The sequence below is a fragment of the Colias eurytheme genome, chromosome 17, assembly GCF_061535395.1.
Source record: "Colias eurytheme isolate Ceu_HAF_F1 chromosome 17, ilColEury1 Martin Lab GWU primary, whole genome shotgun sequence".
Classification (NCBI taxonomy): Eukaryota; Metazoa; Arthropoda; class Insecta; order Lepidoptera; family Pieridae; genus Colias; species Colias eurytheme.
Window position 1 is genome coordinate 5790193 of NC_142996.1, and position 25844 is coordinate 5816036.

The 25844-nt window shown below is 30.8% G+C and overlaps 1 protein-coding gene across 1 annotated transcript in view; it reads left to right on the forward strand.

The window, feature by feature from the left end:
* Positions 1-25844, forward strand: part of LOC149901260 (synaptotagmin-15-like) — a 71128-nt gene that overhangs the window by 42627 nt on the left and 2657 nt on the right. The window contains exons 6-11 of the mRNA XM_090111823.1: positions 16259-16347; positions 16830-16954; positions 18567-18660; positions 21416-21583; positions 22606-22713; positions 23609-23822. Of these exons, the coding sequence (XP_089967949.1) occupies positions 16259-16347; positions 16830-16954; positions 18567-18660; positions 21416-21583; positions 22606-22713; positions 23609-23822 (798 nt within the window). The remainder of the gene's footprint in view (positions 1-16258; positions 16348-16829; positions 16955-18566; positions 18661-21415; positions 21584-22605; positions 22714-23608; positions 23823-25844) is intronic.

The following is a 25844-nucleotide window of genomic DNA, read 5'->3' on the forward strand; positions in this document are numbered from 1 at the left end:
ATCTCCCATCACAACATTGAAGTGTGTTTTCGAGGTATGTATGGCCCTACTTATGTCCTCATACATAACCTCCACTTCTTCATCGGAGTGAGCCGAGGTCGGTGCGTAAACCTGTATGACCTTCAGCGAATATCTTTGAGATATTCTGAGTATAAGGCACGCAACCCTGCTCGACACACTCTCAATGCTTACGATGTTGTTGACGAGAGATTTGTGGACGATAAACCCGATTCCACCTTGGGACTGTTGGTCGCCCTCCCGGTAGAAGAACAAATTACCGGACGTCAACGTTACCGTGTCCTCCCCCTCTCTTCGGACTTCTGATAACCCTATGACATCCCAGCGTAATTTGCTCAATTCTTCTTCCAGCTCAACAATCTTTTCATCCGTCCTCAATGTGCGTGCATTGTATGTTGCCAGGGCCAGGGGTCGTCGGGAGTGGTAGCCGGATCGCATCCGGTGATTCTTAGCACCCCTTGCCCCGCCGTTACCATAGCCGCTACCGTAGCCAGGAATAGCGGGGCTGCCGGGTACTAGGGGCCTGGTTAAAGGTGTACAATCCATGAGGGGATTTAATGCCAATACTCGCCACGCTTGGCAGGCGGGTTGGCGAGCGCAGTAGATGTGCATGTAAGTCACGGAACGCTGCTGCCCGTTCCGGTATCAGGTATCCCTTAGTCGCCTCTTACGACACCCACGGGAGGAGATGGGGGAGTGCTATTCTTAAACCGGCACCCCACGGCAAAATTAAAAATATTTATTACAAAAAAAATTATGAGGCGTGCACTTTTGGATTTTCCAAATTATTCTATTTATACGGTCAGGTTTGTAAATAAGAGGAAAAGGATAGTTGTGGGCGATTAATACATTAATACACACCATTTTGTAACTTATTTCAGAGAAACTTTGATTTTAGTGGCGAAATAAATCAGGAAGAGACTGTCAATAAACGTTTTCCTTACTTTCAACGTCGATTGGACTTTCCCTTTACAGATTAATGGTGACTAGTTTTGCCGCGCGTTTTCACTCAAGGGGCAAAATTAAGTTTTTCATGGCTCCTATTGTGTTAAACTGATAAAGTCAGTAACATAAATCATAAGTATCGAATATCAATACACTCACAATCTTTCGCGTTGATATTTGTGTGATTTCAATTCGAAAAAATGAGGTAATCGATAGTGTAGTTAAAACTTTGCATTGTTTGATATCAATACGAAATATTATAAGAATATGCTTGTATTTTTAGCATGCATCGTTAATTGAGTATACTTATAGATACTATTTCCGTAGATACTAATTTAATTGAGAATCCTACTTAGTTATAGCTATAGTTTAATATTGTTTAGTCTATTACAAGGGCAATTAACTGATAGCACACATAGATAACTAATTCTGTTATCCATGGATTGAATCAGAGTCCTTAAATCTAATCTATCTAAGGTTCAATTAAAGATATATTACGTTTAACTCTATCTAGATTGTTGTTATAATTGTATCCATATTTGAAAGGGAAGTTATTACGCCTTCGAATTTGAATGAATTGTTATCGAAGAAAATCACAAATATGAAATAAAAATGCTACATATACAAGTGTGTATTCGCCTTCCAATCAACTCTTGTCAAACGATTGATTAGGTGATTTGTCAAACCAGCATCTTGAAGATTTTCATCTGTGATTTTCATACTTTGTATGTCAACAAGAAGATAAGGAAACATTTATCCCTTTCACTACTCACATACACTAGTATATAGGATAAACAGTAATCACGTAATGATTCTAAAATAACCACGTATGAAATCTGCCCTTTAACATTTCAATAATTTTACATATTTAGTTGCTGTTCTATACTGAAGTGTACGATAATGATTTTAATTGCAGTATGGACGATCGCTATGTAGATTCAATAATATGAGCGGAGATATAATTAAGTTAAAATGTATTTTAAATAAATATAATTCGATTAAGCAACGTTTATAGATGGATGTTGCAAGTACCTATAATTATACATTACTATTTTAAGGCGAACATTACTTATATGTTTTAATAAGAACGGTGTACTAATAAATTGAATTTAAAAGCAACGCGGTATCATATTCATAATATAATCCATACTAATATTATAAATGCGAAAGTAACTCTGTCTGTCTGTCTGTCTGTCTGTTACTCAATCACGCCTAAACTACTGAACCAATTTGCATGAAATTTGGTATGGAGATATTTTGATACCTGAGAAAGGACATAGGCTACCTTTTATTGCGAAATATGTACCACGGGCGAAGCCGGGGCGGACCACTAGTATGTAATAAAGTGAAAAACCTAAGTCATTGTAAAAATGACGACATTAGAAATAGCACCATGAATGAAAATAATATACCAAAATTAATTACCAAGCCGCAATAAAAAATATTAAGTACATTTACACCAATAATTAGCAAGCCACAACGACCAAAAAGAAACATTGAAATAAAAACTTTCACATCGTGAACTTGAGTCACAATGAATTTTCCGAAATCAAGTCACTTGGGTATTCTTTACAAATGTACCTCGCCTCTATGAATTATGAAATATGAAATATCAAATCTATTTCGTAGTTGTAGGTACTCTTGGCTGCGAAGTTAAATGACCGTGTCGCACCCTTTAGTTTACGCCCATGTTTAATTTAACGGTCACTCACTATAAAACTATCCATTAATTTGAAGAGGATTCGAGGACTAATATTTCCTCTTTATTGTGTGAAACTTGTACCATATAGCTTATGTAAATAAATTAAAATAGGGTAAATGTTTGTTTGGTGCATTAAATATTGCAGATTTTTGTATGAATAATCAAATGCTTCTAAAAAACTTTTATAATTTAAATTGAAGTTATATAAATAACTGCATATTATAATTATTATTTCACAGACTCAAACAACTCAATGAGGTACAGAATACCCTTAAAATACGAAACGTAAATTGCTTCGCATTTTCCTTTAGGTTTTTTTTGTAGGTATTTGTCATATCTACCCTCTTTCAGCATTAATACTAAGATTATAGATATCCATAAAAAATTCTAATAATTATAAAGGCTTATTTACATTTGAAATTAATTACTTTCTGACCTCTATTGTAACATTTAAAACTGTTTTTATATTATCAGTGTAATTAATCTCATATATGTAAATTTAATTAAGATACCTATTCATTACACTTACTTGTGTAAAACTAAATGAAATTATTTATGTTAAAAAATTCATGATAATAATATACAAATAGGACTTGAAAATTATTTTTATAAGTCTTTTGAATTTGATTTATTTTTTTTTTTTGAAAAGAGAAGTCCGGTTGATTTTATAGTGTAACGAAAAAATATTACTCAGTAAATATCCTTGGGTGGAATGAACTGTGAAAATTCAATCTTAAAATCGAATAAACATTATCATAAATTTAATTACTCTGTAATTCAAACTCTTAATAATTTACCACCAACGTAACGCGAAGGTTTAATATTAATTAATTTAATATAATAACGCAGAAATAACCGCCGGTACTTAGTGAAAATTGTGGTAAAAATAGTATTTAAGGTAACAGACTCATTACTAACGTAATGTTCCGTATTTTATTAAGTAGATTTTTCTATATCCAGGTTTGTATAATGTATTTTAACTTACGATACAACTGAATTTTACTAATTTACTATTTCATGCACTTACTTGATCGAAAAATCGATGTCCTAGTAAAGTTTCTGCCACTTACAAAGGTCACATCTAGACGCTGATCTATCAATCGTTTAGTCAGGACGAAATAGGGAGTCCCAAGGGATAAAACGAGTGGAATTACACGTGAACCTTCGCTATTTATATGTACTACCACAGATACTATAATACTATCACCACTAAATACTTTATGACGTCATTGCTTGCTGAAATGTTTCAAGGACAATATAACTATTACGTCTGCAGTTTTTCTATCACATGGTGTTCGCGCCACCTCTAGAATATTGTTCAGAGACATTATTTACATTTTTTTTTTATTTATTTACAAAAACACAATCTAGGTACTGCTACATAATAGATTAAAACTAAAATTATTTAACTACATTATGATACATTAAAATACAAAATTAAAAATATCAAATAAAATATTATACAGATGTTAAAATACTGGGTAAAATAAATACAATAAATATATACAATAATATAATAATACAATAAAAATTCAAACTATTGGGGATAGTTTTAATCACAGAATCACACGCCATTATTTCGTTTATTACCTACTTCTACAATATAATACTTACAATCTTAGCTTACAATATTTTAAGTTACTGTTGTTTACATAACCTAATACAGAAAATATTTTTGGAACCTCTGCTGTGTATATTATGTATACAGTTATCGTTCCTTAGGGATAAGTCTCTGCAGATAATCCGATGTTTATTTACGTTCGTTTATTTATTTTTATTCCGGGAATAGGCCGACGTTATTTAAGCACGTTGGTCAACACAATTGAAATTCAGTCCATTCTGTAAGTACTGCTTTTTTACTGTGGAAACTGGAAAGGTTAATATTATTTTAAATCGCTATTCAAACCGTAATAAAGGAGCTTGAGGCGGTTTTCCTTTTTAAACAATGCCTAAATTAGATTGAATGAGATTTAAATATTTATTCGTATTATTAAAGCTAACAATTTAATATTAAATATGTATTCGATTTAGCACTTGGATAACTGAATGTTTTTTTACAAGATTTACATTTGGATACTGTTTATTAAAAGTAGGTTAATAAAAAACAAATAAAAACCAGCCAAGTGCGAGTCGGACTCGCGCACGAAGGGTTCCGTACTATGGGTTCGTCCCTTCCCTGAACATTTTACTTTTAAGCTATTGCATAGCTTTTATCTCAGACTTTGAGCGCGGCGATCCAATGTAAAAATTCTGTAACGAAAAATCCAAACACCCCCCACTCCAACCGGCGCAGTGGTGAGAGTGATGCTATGCAATAGCTTTACCGCGGCAGTCCTGTATTTTTGACGTGACAAGTGACAACGTCTAATTCGATAGAGCCGCGTGCATGCACGAAAAAACATGACTCATGCGGCGTTACCTCGCTTTGAGGCGTTCTACGTAAGGCTTGAAGTGCGAGCGGGAGCGCGGAACGAACGACAAAGAAGCACAATCGGACGTGGTCACGTTCAACTATCGTCAGTAAACCGACTTTACAGACAACCAATTTTTTTTAATGTAGCATTTTTGGATATTTCTCGTTTTATTTTTAAAAATTTATTATGGCCATTTTACTCATTAGGTTAAGTAGGTACTTTCGATATCAGTTTTTTGATATCTGCAATAGTTACGGAATAATCGCTTGTGCACACTTTACGATTACACCTTGTATAAGTCAGATTTTAATACAATTGATTGTGTACACATAATTATAATTTTATGTGTGATGCTATACGAAAATTTATTAATCTGTAAAAAATAATACACCGTTTAAATATTTTAAAGGTGTAATATTATTTGAATGCAATCCGTAATTATGGAGCAAATTTACAAGTAGTCTGTATATTATTAATGAATGATGATGGTAATTTTGGTAATTGGTGAATTACGAACTTGTTTTCATTGAATGAGCATTATTAATATAATTTTCACATTTTTAACCAATTGTACTGTGAAAATGAAAGTTATGAATAATTAATCCTGTTAAAACTATAAGCAAAGATATAAAATGATATAACTACATAGGTACGCTTTTAATATGAATGTTTTACGAAGTATAATTATTATACAAATAATACGGAATATCTTCGGTGAAAATCAAAAAGCATCCTATATTTTAAAAACTGTTTGAATTATTTACTAGATTATAGTTAATACGCTCGCCGCTAAAAGCCCATTATCGTATTAAAATAACCAAACATATTTAATACTAGCTGTGCCCCGCGGTTTTACCCGCAGTGCTCCGCTGTAATTGTTGGTCTTAGCGTGATGATATAATATTGTCTACAGCCTTCCTCGATAAATGGGCTATATCTAACACCGAAAGATCTTTTCTAATCGGACGAGAAGTTCATGAGATGATCGCGTTCAAACAAACAAATAAACTCTTCAGCTTTATAATATTATAAATATAGAAGTAGAGATTTCAAATAGAATTAAAATAATCTTAAATCTAGAGATACACACAATACTTCTATGCAAATTTTCTAAACATATTTCTTGCTTTTCAATGAAATGCTTATCAGACAAGACGCTTTTCATAGTAGAAATTTATATCTCGTAAAGCTAAGTAAAAGATCTTAATTGTAAAATAAATATTTTTCATTAATTGATTATAATTAAATAAAATTATTTATTTTATAATTTTTACTTTATACGATAAGAATATTCATTAGATTTTCTTTAGTTGATTAAAATCAACGCTAATGCGTTATTTTAATAAAGTTTGACTTTTAATACTACCTATAACACTGATAATCGTAAAACTTGGCAACATTTCTAAATACCTACATAAATATTATTACTAAAATAGAAAAGATTATTTACCTCACTTTTTATATAAGCAGTCATTAATTGGATTATGGATATTGGAAAGATGCATCGTATACACCATTTCAATATAAAAATATCGGAAATAGCAGAGATAACAACATCAGCACACCATAGGCATTGCTTTTGTATTCCTGAATTTTCACCCATACTATGATGTGTACCTCACGGCAACAAGATACTAGAAGGTCTTATTATACAGCAATGCACTGCGGCTTCCTATTTTTACAAACTACATCGTCGTCCAAGAAGTTTATTGTTAGATAGTACCATCTCATGAAAAATGTAAGCGTTCGCATTACCGGGTTGTATAGGAAAACTCTAGAGAGTAAATTTAAACTTGCTTGTGCTTTATCTTAAGTGACCTTTCAACTATTTAAGTGGCGAATGCCAGAACGAGATACATTAAGAGGGTTATAGTTACCGTTTTTGGATAGACTTTCACTAAAAGCGCTTCAATTTGTGTACGTTTTTCACTTTTGAACTTAAGTATGTAACTTATTGCACTTAACAATTATAAATTAAACACTAGCACTGATTTCGTGACGTCTTTAACTAGTTCTCGATATTTAGAATACTGCCTTGTTTGACGGTAGTTCAAATTGTTTTGTATGACTACCGCCGTATTTTTTATGAGTTGTGAGTGTTGCACTATTACCTGCATTAAAGGATTTTCTTCGTGAAAAGAAAAATTTTCCACAGCAGGGATCGTTAAAACATAATATATTTAAAAGATCATTATTTATGGTATTTTAATACGCCTTTATTCATTATACATATTTAAATATTGAATAAAGATGAGTAAGTAAAAAAATAAAGAAAACTATAAGGACGTACCTAAAATCAATACAACTAAGAAATATCTCTGTCTCTTATAACAATGTTCTCATACTTATTTTATCTTTTGTTGTAGCTTTTATTTATTACTAGCTTCACGCCCGCGGCTTCGCCCGCGCAGTCAAAGAAAAACCCTTTCTCGGGTATCAAATATATCCATACCAAATTTCATGAAAATTGGTTCAGTAGTTTAGTCGTGATTGAGTAACAGACAGACAGACAGAGTTACTTTCGCATTTATAATTAGTAAGGATTCTGACAGATATGACTTGATGGTTTTTTACGGTATGTGGATATACACATATGTAATTAGTACACGTAGCGTTTTATAATATTGAAAATAGAAGCCATAGATAGTAACTTACCAAATTAAAATTGTAATAAAATTATAATTTTGTTAAAATATATTCGTAATAATGTCGAGTACTAGACGCTAATCTGACTAAACACGTCACATTAGCACGTGACGTAAATTCTAGTGTCCTTCCCAAAAATACTTCCACAAACATGAACAATTTCAACATCGTAAATAACTTTTTCATGTCGTCTCGTAGTAGCTAATAAATACGCAATTAAAATATAAATTTTTTCGTTTAAATTTATTTAAGTACAAGGTTTTAGAAAATCGCTATACCGATAAATAAAATTTATTATTTCAAGTCTGGCGCTAAAAATTCATTTACACAAATTTTATGGTCCAAAACGAGCTGAAATATTTATTGGGAAATAAAAGTTTACGATTATAACACATAGCCATGAATATTGAATACAAGTTTATAGTACATGATCTATTTACGATTCTTTGACTAGATTAACACTGAGGTTTTTGACACCAGATTGTGTGGTTCTTCATCTAGAAAATTATTATGTGAATATAGTATTTTTTTTATTGGAATTTCTGTAGGTACAGAAAACTATCAGCTGCTTAAGACTAATGTGTGTTGTGTAAATAACTATTTTAATGTATTCATACTAATTTGTTCGTTAAAAATGTAAGCGTACTTTTATGTCTCTCAAAAGAGAATTTTCATAATACGAAAATAGATACACAAAGCAAATGAATTTAAATTAATAATCCAAACAATAAACCAATTTCTCGTTTCGCTAAATGTTGAATCATTTCAAATATAAACAGGATTAATTATAAGGCTTTCTTCTGCGTTAATTGAAATTTAATAAAGTATAGGTACTTACAAGATTACACTTGATACAAGAGATAGTGAAAAAATATGAAATATTATAGTATATTTTTATAGGTTAACATCACTACGAATATTGCAAATATTTTAAAGTTATCGCTTACCTCATACTTACCTATTAATTTCATCACACAAGAACTTTAATTAGAAAAACTATAATTCGAGCCACTGTCGAATGACACACAGGATGTTTAATGAAACAAAACTTTTGGCTGAAAAACTACGGCGTTGTGTGAATGTACAAATTAGACCCAAACTTTTTATGTGAAAAGTTAACATTGAATTCACATTGTTTCAGCGTTTACTTTTGTTTTGCTCTTTGATTAGTTGAATGTTTGTTTTCGTAATAAATTAACTCATTTGGAGTCCTATTTCTGAATACATTGCAATTATTGTATTCATGTAAATATATATTAATAATTGATGATATCACAGTATGACTCGGAATTACGTGATAAATATAGTACCTAACTAATGAATAAATCGCGTTTAATAACCATTCAAAAGAATTTAAGTGTTCTTTTCTAAATACCGACTCGCATAAAATTAGGCAAGAAAAAATATCCTACTAATTAAGTATTCTTTTTGAGATAAAATAAAATAAGTATTTTATGTTTATTAGAATCAAAGAACGTCTTTAAAATCTCGTTAAATAATAATTAATGCTTTTTATTCTATTATGCTATAAAAGTTATTGCTGTAAAAATATGAATGAATCTCGCTAATATGAGTTTTCTCTCATAGGTAATATTTAAATAAAATTATAAAAGCCTGTAAATATTAAGAAATTACTACGCATTATAATATTATAATATAGCTGCTCGTCTGTGCGTGTGTGTCCAGAGAGATTAACGCAGAATAAAAGTTTTTTCACGCTGTCTCTGTCCGTATGCTGCTTAAATCTTTAAAAGTACACAATCGATTTTGATGCGGTTTTTATAGATTTTTATGGACTTATTCAACACGAAGTTTAGTATACAATTTGTTAATTGTTAGACAAAGCGTGCGAAACTACGGATGGAAAACTAGTATAAAGTACAAACAACGTTCTTGATGCACCAGTGATACAGTATATTACCTAACCGTATACACGAGTATGTATAATATTCACATGGATCACTTAGTTGCCATCGCATATGACTGGCTACAGCTAAATGTATAACAAACGAGTTGTTTGTCAAAGGGATCATGCTGTCGTGTTCATGAAGCGGCTAATTACACTACTATATTGCACAATGGGTGTGGAATTTACATATTGTAAACGAGATAATTTATTGGAGCTTGGTGGTTTGTAATGTTTTCTTTGAGTAGGTCCGTAGCATAATAGAATTAAGTTACCGGGATGTCGTTATTTTCATCTTGATTTTAAGAGTAACTTAGATAATATATAAAAATATCTAAAATTATGTTGCTTTTTGTGACCAAAGTAAATGTTTTTCCTTTATGAATAACTATATTGAAGTGCTAAATAAATAAAATTTTATATTTTGATACCTATAGCTATATTTTATCTAACAGAAAATCCTTAAGGACTACATAATCGTTCCATTGACAGAAGGGAAGGATTTTACCACAATTCTTAGAAGGTTCCAGAAACCGTGTATTTATATAGATTTATTTATTTTATCTCTTATAATCTTCGAAAAAAAAACATAAGTATTATTTTTTCCATAGTATGTAGGTAGGTACATATTACAGTAGACGTCTTTATCGCCGCACTTCATAAAATGTATTATGCATTATGCACTGAATACTGATTCTTTTACTAAAATATTTTATTTATATTTCCGTTATTTTGCTCGTTCAGTGAAATCTGGCGAAGTTTTTAATAAGTATAACGTACTTACTACTTACATATAATACTCCAGTCAGTCAAGACAATCAATTCACAATAATTCCAAAAGTTTTCAAACTTCGGTCAAGTGAATGGTACATTGGGACGACAATAAATCTCATTTTGCAACTCCGGAACATTGTTAAAATTGCAATTAAATTATTTTTTGCTGTATGGTCGTGAAAAAAATTCCAAAAGTTCTGCAAACTTGGGGAAGTTTTCGATATAATATTTCATATCACGTATTAAATTTGCAACCAATCTCAGTGTACGGAACATCTTTTAATATTGAATATTAATGTTTTTTTTTTATTAAACTGAATGAGGTTGCAAATTTGTAAATGCATCAGAATAGATGTTTTCGAAGTTTGCAACCAAGTTCCAAAACTTTTGTAATTATTCCGAGACCACCTTACTCGAAAAAATGACCACGAATTAAAAATAATTTTAAATAAACATGTTCCGGTCAACGAAAAAGGTTGCAAATTTATACAACCGTTTGGTATATATTTCCGATATCTGTGTCAAGTTTGCAGAACTTTTGGAATTTTTTTCACGACCATACAGCAAAAAATAATTTAATTGCAATTTTAACAATGTTCCGTACACTTAGATTGGTTGCAAATTTAATAGGTGATATGAAATATTATATCGAAAACTTACCCAAGTTTGCAGAACTTTTGGAATTTTTTTCACGACCATACAGCAAAAAAATAATTTAATTGCAATTTTAACAATGTTCCGGACTGCGGACAAGGTTGCAAAATGAGATTTATTGTCGTCCCAATGAACCATTCACTTGACCGAAGTTTGAAAACTTTTGGAATTATTGTTAAATTTTCGATTTCGAATGTCTATTCTGACTGATGTATAAAGCGAAATGCCAGTTCGTTTCAGCTTTAGAAAAATAAATATAAACTAAAACAAAATAAATAGTAAACAAACCCATAAAGCAAGATCTCTCTGTTGTATGACAACGACAATGGTTATAAAGATAATAAACTGGTTCTATTAATAACATAAAAAAAAATATTCTCTATTTTCAGTTGAACTAAATACCGATACAAAAATCGTAAAGCAGTCTAATTGTAACAAGTTTAGACTTAAAGCTCACTTTCTAAGAACAAATTCTTTTTTTTAATTATTTCTGTTATTGTGGCTATCATATATTATATGGATCACTTACATATATATATTATAGGTGTTTAGGGTTAATGTTTAACCATTTTGTAACAACGCAACTTTTTATCGTAAAAAAATATTACAATCCAACATAATAAAATAAAAGAAATAACCTTTCACAAACATCATGAAATAAAATATCTTTTTCATTTTAAAATAACAAAATTATGTTATAACAAAAAATGAGAGAGCCTGGATTACAATTAGCTTTAGTCACGAACCAGCTTAGATAAATGCAATTTTACGTGCCATCTGCCGAGTTTGGAACGACTTAGAATTTAATTTTATACAAGTGTAACTGAATTTTCTACTTACAAACAAAAGTCGAGTCGCGTCTAGGATATTTCTTACGGTGCATTTACACATTCGTATTAGCTATTCGCCTCGTCAATCAACCCAAAATTCGTATACAAGTGTTAACGTTACCATAACTACGTTTACCATAGCATGGTTTCATAGCATTGAAATATATTCGATTTCCCTTTGATTACTTCCAAAGTATCGCTCTTAATCCATCAGTCCTCGGAATCACAGACACAATAGAAAATCTATTGTGTCGCGCCCCGATCGGGCCTTACGGTGGTCAATGGGTTAAGACGAATACGCGAATTTAAATGCGAATATCGAGTGCACTGTTTACATACTATGCGTGTTCGCTATTCGCTTCGCTATTCGCACGAAAGTGTAAATGCAGCATTATACATTTTCTGATTTTATACTAAACATGAATTTCCATATTAATAACCGGCTCTCCAAATAGACACTGTTACAAGTTACAGCCATTAACCACATAACCAGACAAGTTAGTGTGAACTAGTTTGAACATCACATCGTAGATGTTAGCTATCTTGAAGTTATGAAATTGCATATGCTTGATGAACAGACTAAATTAGGTATGTTGCATACATAATGTAACAATTCTATAGTTTATACTTTGAAAAAATAATTTAAAAGTCATTCCATTTTATCTCACTTGCGTCTGTCACGATTTTCTTTCTATGGGCACGCGCGCAATTCATTTTCCGTATATAATAAAATTCAGAAGATAAATTCCGATCTTTAATAGTAATCATTGTATTAAATTTCAATTAAATAACACACTTAAGCACTCAGTACCGATAGTTGTTCTAGCTTCTATCAATTTGCATAGTCATCACCTTCAATAATTAATGTACATATATTATGCTCCTATATTATCTTCGCCTTTGTACTAGTACGTAGTAGATAATCCTATTCTGTATAATCCTATATATTTGTAAAATCCCTATATCATTATTGATGTGAATAATGTTTGTTACTCTTTCATTTATAGATGCAATGGAACGGCTTTTCTTGTCTTTATCCTATCCTATTAATATTATAAATGTGAAAGTTTGTATGGATGTATGGATGTTTGTTACTCTTTCACGCAAAAACTACTGAACCGATTACAATGAATTTTAGCACACATATAGAGGGTAACTTGGATTAACACATAGGATAGGTTTTATCCCGGAAATCCCACGGGAACGGGAACTATGCGGGTTTTCCTTTGAAAACGCGGGCGAAGCCGCGGGCGGAAATCTAGTTCTAAATACTTTCCTTGCATATTATCAAGGTAACTTTTTATCACTATGTAATATGTATTTTCTGCAAACTACATAGTCTCTCGTGAAACATGAATATTATAGGTAAAAACTTATATGGTTGCAAATGAACGGGTTAAATTACATCAATATTCTTAACTCTGGCTAGACAGAATTAATTTCTTAAGAAAATATGTATGGATGTAATGAGACCCTCTCATTTCTATTAAATGCTCATACACCTGTGTCAAATGCACTTTCTAAAAACTTTGTAATCTTGTCTCGCCGTCTGTATGTATCACTTTCATAACAAAGGTTTAAATAAGAAGTTATTTAAATTTAAAATATTTAAAATATTTTTAGTGAATTAAATTCAACGATTTTATTGATAAGATTAGCTCAAAATATTTTAACTTATGATACTCAATATTCAATAAGAAAACTCAGTTATCTTACACTAAAGGCTTAAGTTTAATTAAATCAAAACTTACACATATCGGATACATAATATTATGTTTATACTCCTAAAAACTTTACAATATCGCATTATCATTGGACAAGAAAATTACATTTTTTCATTTTCTCATTAGAATAAAACTAAATCCAGTCGAGAATATTTTTGTAGCTCAATATTTTAACAGGTGATGTATTGTACATTCAAAATTAAATGGTTATTAATTATATTCAATGCTGGTTATGATGCGAAGAAGCAATTATTAAATATCCTTGACAAGAGGAATTGCTCCATAGTAAATTCGTTTCGCTAATTGATGCGATCCGTGCATAACGTTCGTAAAATGATTTACTGCAAAACTGCTGTTTTCTGGTGTATTTTAGTATTTCTAAGTACAGATACAAGGAGCACATAATATATTAATAATATATTAATCCAAGGATTATTTTAATAAAATGATGGTAGTGTATAAAATAATATAACTTACAATTATTTTAAATATAAAATATCCAATCCAATACGATTTCCTATTTTATGACTTCACACAGACGTCCGCGCCACTTCGCTGAAATAATAATAATATTTTTTTAAACTATAACATAAACTAATTTAGTCAATGCTAATTCATAATTTGATATGAAACTTAGTATTAGAATAGAATTAAATTAAAATAAGAATTACAAATTCGGAACTTTACTAACACAGAAAACATCCGCAGTAATATTATTATTGAGTTATAATCGATTTTATTCAGTAAAATAACTTGGAGTGATAATTTAACTTTGAAATAGAATTTTAACTAACTTCCGATTAATCGTTCACGCTGAAAATGGCTTCGTATTTTTTTTTTAACTGACAAGGTAAAAATTCATAACGAAATGCAGGTATGTGTCATTTATTTCCTCAGTTTATTTCCATAAAAAGTATTTTTTTTATTGTCTATTTTTCTTAAAACAAAAAATTATTGTCTATGGTACCTAGTAACAAAGAATATAATGATTCAAAAAGTACTAAACATAAAAATGTTTTTTATACAAATTTTATATAGACTGCCAATTTAAAAATAAAGTTTAGTTTTACAGCATTCCAAATTCAAATTCAATCGTACCTAATTGATTAATTAATATTGTTGGCAACATCGTTATAGTTGTCTTTATTTAATCTGTGTGTTATAAAAAAATGTATCAATGTATTTTCATCTGTGGTTTTTAGGGCTTGGCGCGAAACGTTTGTGTTTTGTTTTTTTTTTCTTTTTTGTTTCTCGTGATTTTAATTAGGTACTGAAGCAGGTAATTGTTTTTAATTAATTTGTTATTTAAGTCTTATGAGTATGAATTAATATTGTTATTTTGTGTGTGTGTTTTTTAAGTATGTGTGTGGATTGTAAGTACTCACAATATTTTGTTTCCACGTATAACCACATTAGTATAATATAATAGTATAATATTTTCAAATACGTGCGTGTGTAATACATATTTAATAACTATTCTTTTTTCTTTATGCGTTGTGTGTACGACGGGACCTGAAAAATAATACAATGTCGTCTCAAAATAATTATCAATTCAAACATATTGTCAAATTAAAAGTTAGAAGGTAATTGAAGCTTCAATATTTTAATATTTGTTTGGCTTCAAATTTATTCATACAACTCGATAAATATTAATGGCGATTGGAGACATCGTTTTAACTTTCCGTCAAATTCCTTTTGTTCCGTTTATCGTAAATTTTCATAAACAGGTAAATATTAAATTTATAACAATCGTTCGAATGACTGACTGAATTACAAACATTGATTAGTAGGCTAGTTGTTCGCCCCGGCTCCACTTAGATTTAATTGTCCGGTTTTCAATTTTATAAAGAGTTTTCTCTACATTAGAAGCTTCCTTAAACTCAACATACCTACATATAAAAAAAAATGGAATTCGTCAAATTAAAAAATAAATGGGGCCATTCGGAAAAATAAATGGATAGATGAGAAGAATGTACATAATTATGTAAATAGTAGAGATATAACACAATAGAATTGTAATTATAATTTCCTATATAGGTAGGTAGTCTATGACATTTCTTTTTATATTTTTAGCCTAACTAAGAGGGTAGAATAAAGATTAAGTAATTTACAAAATATAACTTATTTTTTATTTCAGTTATTTAAAGTTGGTAGTGTGGATATTTTCAACTAAGATAAATACTTATGTTATATCTAGGCTAGTATAGACTATAGTATTATATTATCTGTGACAAAGGTAGGTTACAGTTTCGTAACGAGCGTCAATTTGTAAAACTATATCCGAAACGAATCCATTACTTAAGAAGAAGTTAGTTTACTTCAGTAATAGACTGATGGATTTGTAATAGCTTTAGCCTAATACATAACATCAACAGTTGCTTCAGTTATATGATGTTTTAATAAAATCGTCACAAGTTACACGTAAAGATAGCAGACAATTTGTGGTTACAACAATTTACTCATTTAATAAAATATTTATTTAAAGTAACAGAAAAAAAGGCTATATAACATTTGAACCTATAATTAAGTTACCTACTTATTATCAAAAAGAAAAGCTCCAGTTTAGTTTCTCTAGCATACTTTGTATCAAATTTTTTTTCTTCCATATATTAAGCATAATGTTTTGATAGTGTTATATTTCTCAGCGAACACAACAGAGATCGGCGTGTTGGACCCAGCGCTGTACAAAGCGGACTGCCATGTGGAGGATTATTTATGGCCTGAGGGTCACGTGGTAAGTTTTTTATTATATGATATTATAAGCTGCATTTTCATACCGTAAGCCTGGGGTTCTTCAGAAAATGATAAATTTCGTGTACAATTTTTGTGAAGTTGTTGGAGTTTTTTGCAGATTAAAATGTAATTTATTGTTAGAGATAATAGAGAATGTTTTCCTGCAATTCTTTTTTTTTAGAATATAGTGTTCTTACTTAAATTTTATATGAAATAAGTATAATGAAATGTTTTTGAAATATAGAGATTCCATTTTATTTCACAATAACGAAATAGTTTGCATGCAATTTTTGTACGTAAAGTCTTATTGAAAGTCAAAGTTAAATTCTTCCCACTTAAAAACACAGAAGTATGATTATGAAATAACAACATAAGATATTAATCTAGTACCTACTTATCTAAACAATAAATTTCACCAAATATAAACTTTAAAATAACCTTCAACAGCAAACAACCCTAAATTAGTTAATTACATTTGCTCAGGGACGAATATGGTTCACCCTGAAATACGAGTCTGAAACTGAAAGGCTGCAAATCCACATTATAAAGGTTAAGCACTTGCCGTCTCGTACACCGGCGTTGGCGAATGCCTGTGATCCTTATATAAGGTAATTATCATTTTTGTTTATTTTACAATCTTTATCTATAGTACTTTCGGAAAAGATCCCCGATAGGCAAGGATTCCGATTACGGATTATGTTCTATAGAGCTTTTTCGTCAATTAGATATAAACAATGTACATCAAAAAGTGTTAAATAGGCTCTTTATACAATTGCTTTAATTAAGGTGTTTATACATATATGTAGTTCCAGGTGAAAATCGATATGAACTGCGATTCTTAAATATTAAGAGAAAAATAACTTATAACTTGGTTAAATAGTTAGCTGGCTAGTATTTCCGTGCTCTGTAAACACGTATTTCATAACCAAAGTGACGTCATAATATGTCGAATTCCAGCCACTTTTCAGCCACGCTAGTCTCGACCAAGGTCTCGACTGATAATAATTGCCATATGAGAGCTTTTATACTGTCATGTATAAATACACGAACGATGATATTCAATTAATATTACCGTGAATGGCCATTTTGCTATACCAATGACAACTTATTATAAGCATTTACAATTGATAATGACGAGTTGTTTCATAATTGATTCCTAGTATTATCGATATAAATAACAACAAAGGTCTACAAAAATCGTTAACGTCCTGAAATAGGTGTAATGGTAAAGTATATGTTATCGCAGAAGCATTGTTTCAATATTTCCGTGAAATTATTTATAACTGTTTGAATCGGAATGTATCACATGAAATACATACATTGTTTATGTTCAAAAATAAATAAACATTGTATTTCATAACGGTACATTTGAGGTTTTCCAGTTACTACCTATTAGTTACTTTGTAAAATACCAATTTAAAATATACTATTCAAATTAAAATATAATTGAGTCTAGGAATTTTAAGAAGACGGTATAAATATAGAAGCAATTCACAGTCGTTATTCTATGAATAATTCCAAAGTATGCACTTTTATCAAAAGCGTAAGGAATAGGAAATTACATCCGTCACCTCGAGCTTATCTTTCGAGCAATTCTCAAAGGACTGGATTCTCATGGCTAAGCATCTAGTTTGAAATACTTAGCTCCAGCGAACTGAGATAATAGCAATAGTGGTATACTGTAATTGGGTAAATAAACACAGATGTTTAAGGGAATTAAACAAATGATCTCAAAGGAATTTTACCCGTGAAATTACACAGAAACCTCTGGTTATTAGGGTAATTATATTCCTGTTTGTTCGTTATGACCGTGACGGTCCGTGCATTTTGTATTGTTATCACACGAAGCTTTATGCCGGGCTATAATTTACTTCCGTAGTAAAAAAATGTAAAAGTAGCTTAAAAACGAATAAACAGAATAGCAGATTTTCACAGCACGTATGTAGGTATTTTAGAATTGTAGGTATCTACTATATCTAGTATTTTTTTTAATTAATTTTTAATTAGACATAAATTACACTTGTATAATTTACAAACTCTGTAGAGTAAGACGTTCCGCTAATAATTAAAATTAAGAACTTATCACTTGCAAAAGCTTACACACTTAAAACCCAGCTTCAACGTAATGAGTTGAACTTCCCAATTCAAAGTTCTTCCAAGACTTATTCTAGTTAGTTCTGAATATGCATGAGCATAGGATTTAACGAAGCATTTCCATAGGATCCAGTTGATGCCCGACGAGAGACGGGTGCTGCAAACTAAACAAAAGAAAAAGACTTGCAATCCCTTCTTTGACGAGACTTTCGTGTATCAGGTAAGTTTTTTACTTTAACTATGTACCGTTGTTTCAAATTCAAATGTAAGGGGCAAAGTTGTTGTTTCATTTTTAAATGTAAGAAACAAAAGAACGTATTCATATAAACATCTAAACAAAGAACAATTTTCCGTTTCTCTCTGTTTATGTTTTTAAATTATTTTCGTACTTTTTGCACAATTTATATATTGTACCTTCATATAGGTGAATTTACTCAGTTTAAAAACGCTATATTTTTCAATTCACCAAGGGTTATACCAAAATATAGAGCCAAGTATATCGATAGAAACTTTAAGATTTGGTTGACCATTGACGCACTAAAAATAACATACAGTAATAATATTTCCATCGATTAATCAATTCCACTTCTGAAAGTAGGTCTGCGAAATGTATGAAATAACATATTCTATCAACAAAGGAAACCCATGTCAATGTATGAGATTTTTATGTGCTCTTCCCGCCGACAAATCTTTTAGTGCGTCATTCACTACATTTCCTTTTGTGCATTGTAGACCTCAAGCTCCATAAAGCTTACGTTTACTTCTTTTTTATAGAGCAACTTTAACGCCTTTATTTAGAAGATAAAATAAATTTATATCCGAGTTTATATCTATTGTATTCAATATGTCCTGACGAAAAATAGCTAATACCAGTAATTTTATAGACCAATGAATACAAAATCGACAAACAAACTTATTATCCATAAAATTTGTAGAACAAAAACCGTAAATATACAGCTAAAATAAAGGCTTAGAGTGAGATATATTCTGTTCAATCAGACTGCCCGTAACCGCACTGACCGCTGACCACGATTCGAAACATTGGTTTAAATAATAAAAGTGGTGAATAAATCCGTTACCTAGGTATAGTCTAGACTAAAAATGTCAATTTTTATTCGGTTCAAAATCCTCTTGTATCATAATTAAATTCTGAAAAAACCGTTGTTTGTTTTTTATATAAAAAGCGTACGTATAAAATATTCACGTAGGTAAAAGGGTGTGCAATCTCTTGTGACCTAGAGAAAGCAAGCTATTATAGAAATTACTGAAGGTCGTGTAAATAATTAGCTACTATATTAATTAATATCGATCAGTTAATGACATGATATTGAAAATTAGATAGATTATTTTTTGACATGAGGTAGCGTTTGGCAGCTGTGGATTATGTGTTACCATGATTATAATTAAAATATAATTTTGAATCTTAATTATACCGTTCAAACATTTTTATGCTTATTTAATCAGTTAAGGTTTTTTCTTTTATACATTTGATCATAATTTTAAATGATAGAAAAAATAATAACAATGTTATTTTATGACAAGAAACAATACTACTTTGTATCTGAATTTATAAAACAGAATTGCAAAATGATAGTACCTGCTAGGTATCTATTATCTGGATGATTTCTTCAAAAGAATATCTTTCCACTTTCCGTTCCTTATCTTATTCTAGGAACAACTTCTTATAATATTATTTTATAAATCAGTTTTTCTGTGTAGAGTTATATCTTTGTCTCGAGGAGATAAATGCATAATATATTTTTCACTCAGAAATATTTCTTAGCAACATGCTAGGCTAAGGTATAATTAAAACATTATTAGGTTAAGTTCTATGTCTACTTTTGTCTACTTTTGTAGATATTGTAGTCTCAGTATTAAATAATTCCTTATTTTTATGTTACCTTGCCTATAAAGTTGGTTGTAAATCTTGGGTCAAACACCTTCTTCATTTATTATTAAGGCTCTAAACGAACTTTAACACCTTAAAATAGAATATGTGATAGAAGTTTGCTGATTCATTATTCATTGTGTTCTTACTTACAATTATTATAGTCAACAGTTTGGTATCCCTACTTCAATTATCTATCTTCAATTTGACCGCCTCCTTGGTACAGTGGTTGGCGCTTGAGCGTAGAACCGAGGGGTCCTGGGTTCGATTCCCGGTGAAAGAAAAAAAAAATGTCTCGGTCTGGCAGGACACAGAAGGCTGATCACCTACTTGTCCCTAAAGAAAATCGATCAGTGAAACAGATGTATGAATAATGCATCTGCCCCTTACCCCACTACGGGGACACGGGACTTCACACACACTTCAATTATCATTTAGTTTTCTATCGTCAATCATAAATAATTCTAATAAAAAATTCGCAATTTTTTCATAAGTGTTCATTGTAAACTACAGAATAAATCTGCAATACAATTTGTTTCTTTTTCAAGCGGTGAATTGATATATTTTAGTTCTGCCCACGCAGTTTCACCCACACTATACAGTCTGTATCTTTGATCTGTCTATTGAAAATTATTTTCTTACCATTTCCTTTTTCGTCGAGACGTATTTGTTGATTGTTTATTTTCCATTGGCAGATAGATTTCAGTGCCTTAATTGTTCCGGTGGTGGACATTTGTTTTTATAGATATTACAATGTTCATTAAATGATAATAATAATTTAAAAATATGTAAAGTGACGCTTGTCTTTGTCCATTACATTTATTATGTACTACATACATCAGTCCTTCTCAATCACACTTATAATATTGTTCCAATCAATATTACAGCAACCTTGTGGCAAATTAGTATTAAGGTACTCTACATTTGGCGAAATTTGATGTATATTATATACTAGCGGTGCCCCGCAGTTTTACCCGCATTGTTCTGCACCTATTTGACTTAGCGCGATGATATAAAGCGTTCTAGCAAACAAACAAACTCTTTAACTTTATAATATTAGTATAGATTTGCCATTAATTTGTTCTAGATACCGCCAGGTAAACTAGAGAGTCTTACACTAAAACTATCAGTATTAGACACTGGTCGTGTGGGGAGGAATAAACCCTTGATTGGTCATGTGATACTTCCACTGAGCGAGCTTGAAGGTGTGGCGCCTGATGAGGAACCGCAGTTGTATAAAATGGATATTGAAAAGGTAATTATGTTTTATTATGTATATTTTTTTTATGATGATAGAATTATGAAAAGGTTTTATTATTGTACGTGTTTTTATATTATCTGTATACAAAAACATAGACAAACATTTAAAATATACAAAGTGCAGTAAATAACGCTAGTGTCGCAATCAAGTATTTTTATTAAATATATTAACCTTGTTTGTTGTATTTTGTCTCTAGTTTATGCCAAAAGTATTAATTTTTAAGTACCTTATAATTCTGTGGTAGAAAACTTTTGACATTAAACTATTTTATTCAAGCCTCTATGTTCTGAACAAATTAGAAATTATGCGCAAATAAGCATGTATTATTCAATTTTTTTTTTTTTTTCAATTCATTGTTTCTTTACTCAATTAATTGAATTGATGTAAAGCGCCACAAAACAACTTTCAATGTTTTACGTGTAACATTATACTGCAAAATAAATTTATTGTGAAGCCATGAAATAACTTTTGCGTGCAGTTTATTTCAATTTTCCCACAAATCACGAGCAGAACCGAGGTAAAATACGCGAAGTTATTGGCGGTAGTTTCACAATAGTTTTTGTTTCGAGTTCGTACAAAAAGTTAGATGCATACTACATTATTCACTTGTTGTTTCAGCTTTATTTATTTGCTTACGAGTTTTGAATATTTAAGTAAAGTAAAATATATTATAACAAAATTCTCTACACTCATTTTGATTATTTATTATGAGCAGAGAATAATTTAAATCTGCCTTCTGTATGTTGATAAATTTAACTCAATTATTTACTCTAAAATAAATATGCATTTTAATAAATTTGATCTAAATTAGTGTATAAACATCCCTTGATTCACAATTTAAGTTTAAGAATAACATACCTAATATAAATATGGAACTTCTTGAGAATTCAAATTGAAAACACGTAAAGCGAAATGTACCTTTATTTTATACACAAAGAACTAAAAATAGACCTCTATTCATACCACAATTTCCGCATAATACAGAAAACATAACGCGTTAATATTTAATTACTTAGGAGATACAAGAGCCGACGTCCGACCTGGGCGAGGTGCAAGTCTCTCTGCTCTATAATGAAAACCTTCATCGCCTAACCGTCACCGTGATAGAAGCAAGAGGGCTTAAGGTAATTTAATTTTATGTTCCAAGCTCCGTTTATTGCAGACATTGTTCTAAGACTTTTAAGATTTCCTTTATAAATAGTTTGCTATCTGAGCATAATATCAAATATCTTTGTAACTATCTTAGACTTGAAGTCGATAATGAACGAGTACTCGTCGAAATAGTCTGATGTTATATTTAGCTTGTTACAAATTGTTTCAATATTTTTTCTAGTTAAATCCTTACAATTTAGGTCGGTGTTGTCTCATAATTTATTCACTTTGAACAATCAAATGGGAATCCATTGTGCCTTGGTAAACATTGCTTTATGGACGTATCCACTAAACCAACTAGCGAAATGTCAACAGACTACATTGATAAAGGTGTAACCGTGAATTCATTTATATTGTGGTTTTGGCTGTATTTATATCTAAAATATTTATATATTTGATGATGATGACTTACCGGTTAAAATTATATGATTTACTCCGTTTTATTTCTATCATTTTTTTACGTTTTTGTAATACTTTTAATCTGTCTCAATATTTAAACTTTCTTGTAAAAAGTCTTTCATTTGCTGAACTCTACTCTTATTTTTATAGCATAATGGTCGTAAATTTCCCCAAAACTCTTTTAATACCTGCTCTTTTTTTCCACTTAAATATTTAGTACCACAACAAAAAATCTGATTTACTTAATTAATTACCAACACTAATAAACTTAACACTGGTTATACGTGGTTATACTTTCCAAAAATTTCTGAAAAGGCTGAATAAAGATATTGATAACAGTGTCATGATTTCTCGCAATATTTGCACCAATCAATTATTATTAATGGAAAAAATGATAAATATGAGCTTTTTAAACAGCTCAAATTAATTATTTTTGTTACAAAAATTTTAATGTTACCCATTCTTTAGCTGGACCCCACAAGCAAACGCGAGATGGTAGCCCGAGTTACCCAAGAGCGAGCGTGTCGAGGTGTTAGAGCAAGACGCACTGCCGCTGTGGAAGTTTCCGAAGAAGGAACTGCTCTAGTGTCAGAATGCTTCCATTTCCGACTTCGAGCTGATGAATTACACACTACTAGCGTCACAGTACAGGCGCTACAACCGCACTCCGTGTATGCCAAAGGTAAAGATTGTTCAGATCCTATAGAATTTCCTTTATAAAATCGTATAGCTACTGTAGAAGTTTCCGAAGAAGGAACTGCTCTAGTGTCAGAATGCTTCCACTTTCGACTTCAGGCTGATGAACTTCATATAGGTCGCGTCATGTAAAAAGAACGCTGACGGTTAAGCTACGCATTGGCGATTTATTGGTCTATTTGGTGTTATGAGGTGGTATAAGAATAACAAATATGTAGTTGCGAAGCCACGACTGGAGAGCCTACTTCAAAAATAAAATAAGCAGCAAATAACTTTCGTGCTAAACTCGATACATCCCAAAACACACCCCATCACTTTCATCCAGCGTTCTTTTTACATGATTCGCGTTATACTACTAGTGTTACTGTACAGGCCCTTCAACCGCATTCCGTGTAGGCCAAAGGTATGGATTAATGAGCAAACGTATGAACTGTTCAGTTCTTTGGGGATTTCTTTAGTGAGATGTACAGCCCCTGTGGAAGTGTCGGAAGTGTCAGAATGCTTCCATTTTACGTGTATGCCAATGGTATGAACTGTTACTTAGGTTTTTATAGGGATTCCTAAAGGAAAGTGTTGCTGCTCTTTAGAAAGATGCACAGCCGCTATAGAAGTATCAGAAAAGGAAACTGCTCTAGTGTCAGAATGCTTCCATTTACTACAGCGGAAAAGCTGCTTATTGTGTTAAGTCACCCATATTATGTGGTTACGTTGCTAGTGTTGAAAAGATGATTAGTTAATATTCCTTTTCATATTCACTTAATGTCTAAACAAACTTTGCTAATTGTTTTATTTTTGTATATTCATGGTTTACATTTTATTTAGCTCCAGCTGATCAACATGAGTGGAAAAAATGTTGCTAGCTTTATTTAAATGCTGTCACTTCTTGACAAGAATTTTTTAACAATCGTTATCAATTCTGCAATTGACAGCGTTGCCAGAAACATGTTTTCAGCGACATTGTTGCTAAACAAATATTTATTCTGAATGCGGGGCTTAAATGAATTCCTTTAGGAGGGCTCGTTCTATTTTAGTTACTGTATTAAGATCTAGGATAGTCTTGTTTGCTGGTATCTAGACGCATTCCGCTCACGCCACCCCATGAGGATAGAGATACCAAACCACCTTGCCTGCTAAGTTTGGAAATTAATTTTCTTACAAAAATTTTCTTCAGATTTTTACTTATAATATATTTAAGTTTCTCTAAGACAGTCTTAAACAGATAACTTGAGTGCTGATCCCATTGTGTTAATTCTGTCAATTTTATCATAATTCGTACATAATTAACCATACTGTACCGTATATTTTAATTTGTAACCCATACATACAAGTTTACTTGCGATACAGTTCTGGAACTTAGTGAGAATGTATGTTCATACTATGACAGAGATAAAATAGACTATTGTATTGAAGATCTGAACAATATACCGTGGCTATTAATTCATAGACAGTGACAGCTTGCCTATATAAATTACTACTATAGAACATTCATCAAGATTATGCCTATTTTAATACAAAATTGTAAGATCGTTATATTTCTTACAATATTATTACATTTAGTATAAGCATAACATTTAGTATAAATGTATAAGCACCTTAATAAGTTTCCCATTTCTTAGTAGTTACTTAATTATTTGATCAACCGTTTGGAATTAGAACGAAAATTGATCGTCCTTTTAGTCTAGTGCTTATAAATACTGATTCAATGGGCAAACCTAAATAAACTTGACTCACATTGGAACCTAAAAATATATCTTAATCCCATTAGAGCGCTCTTTTTTTCTATTTTCTACAATATATAAATAGGTAAAATATATACTTACGATATAAATACAATACGATGTTGGGAAAATTGTTTTGTAACATATATTTCGATACTCAAAAGTCAAAATATGTACAATTCTTAGATCATATCGACATAATAATAGAACTAAAATCTCGATACATACCACGACTAATTATAGTAAAGGACTAAGTATCAGATTCTTATTAATTGAAATACAAAGTGATT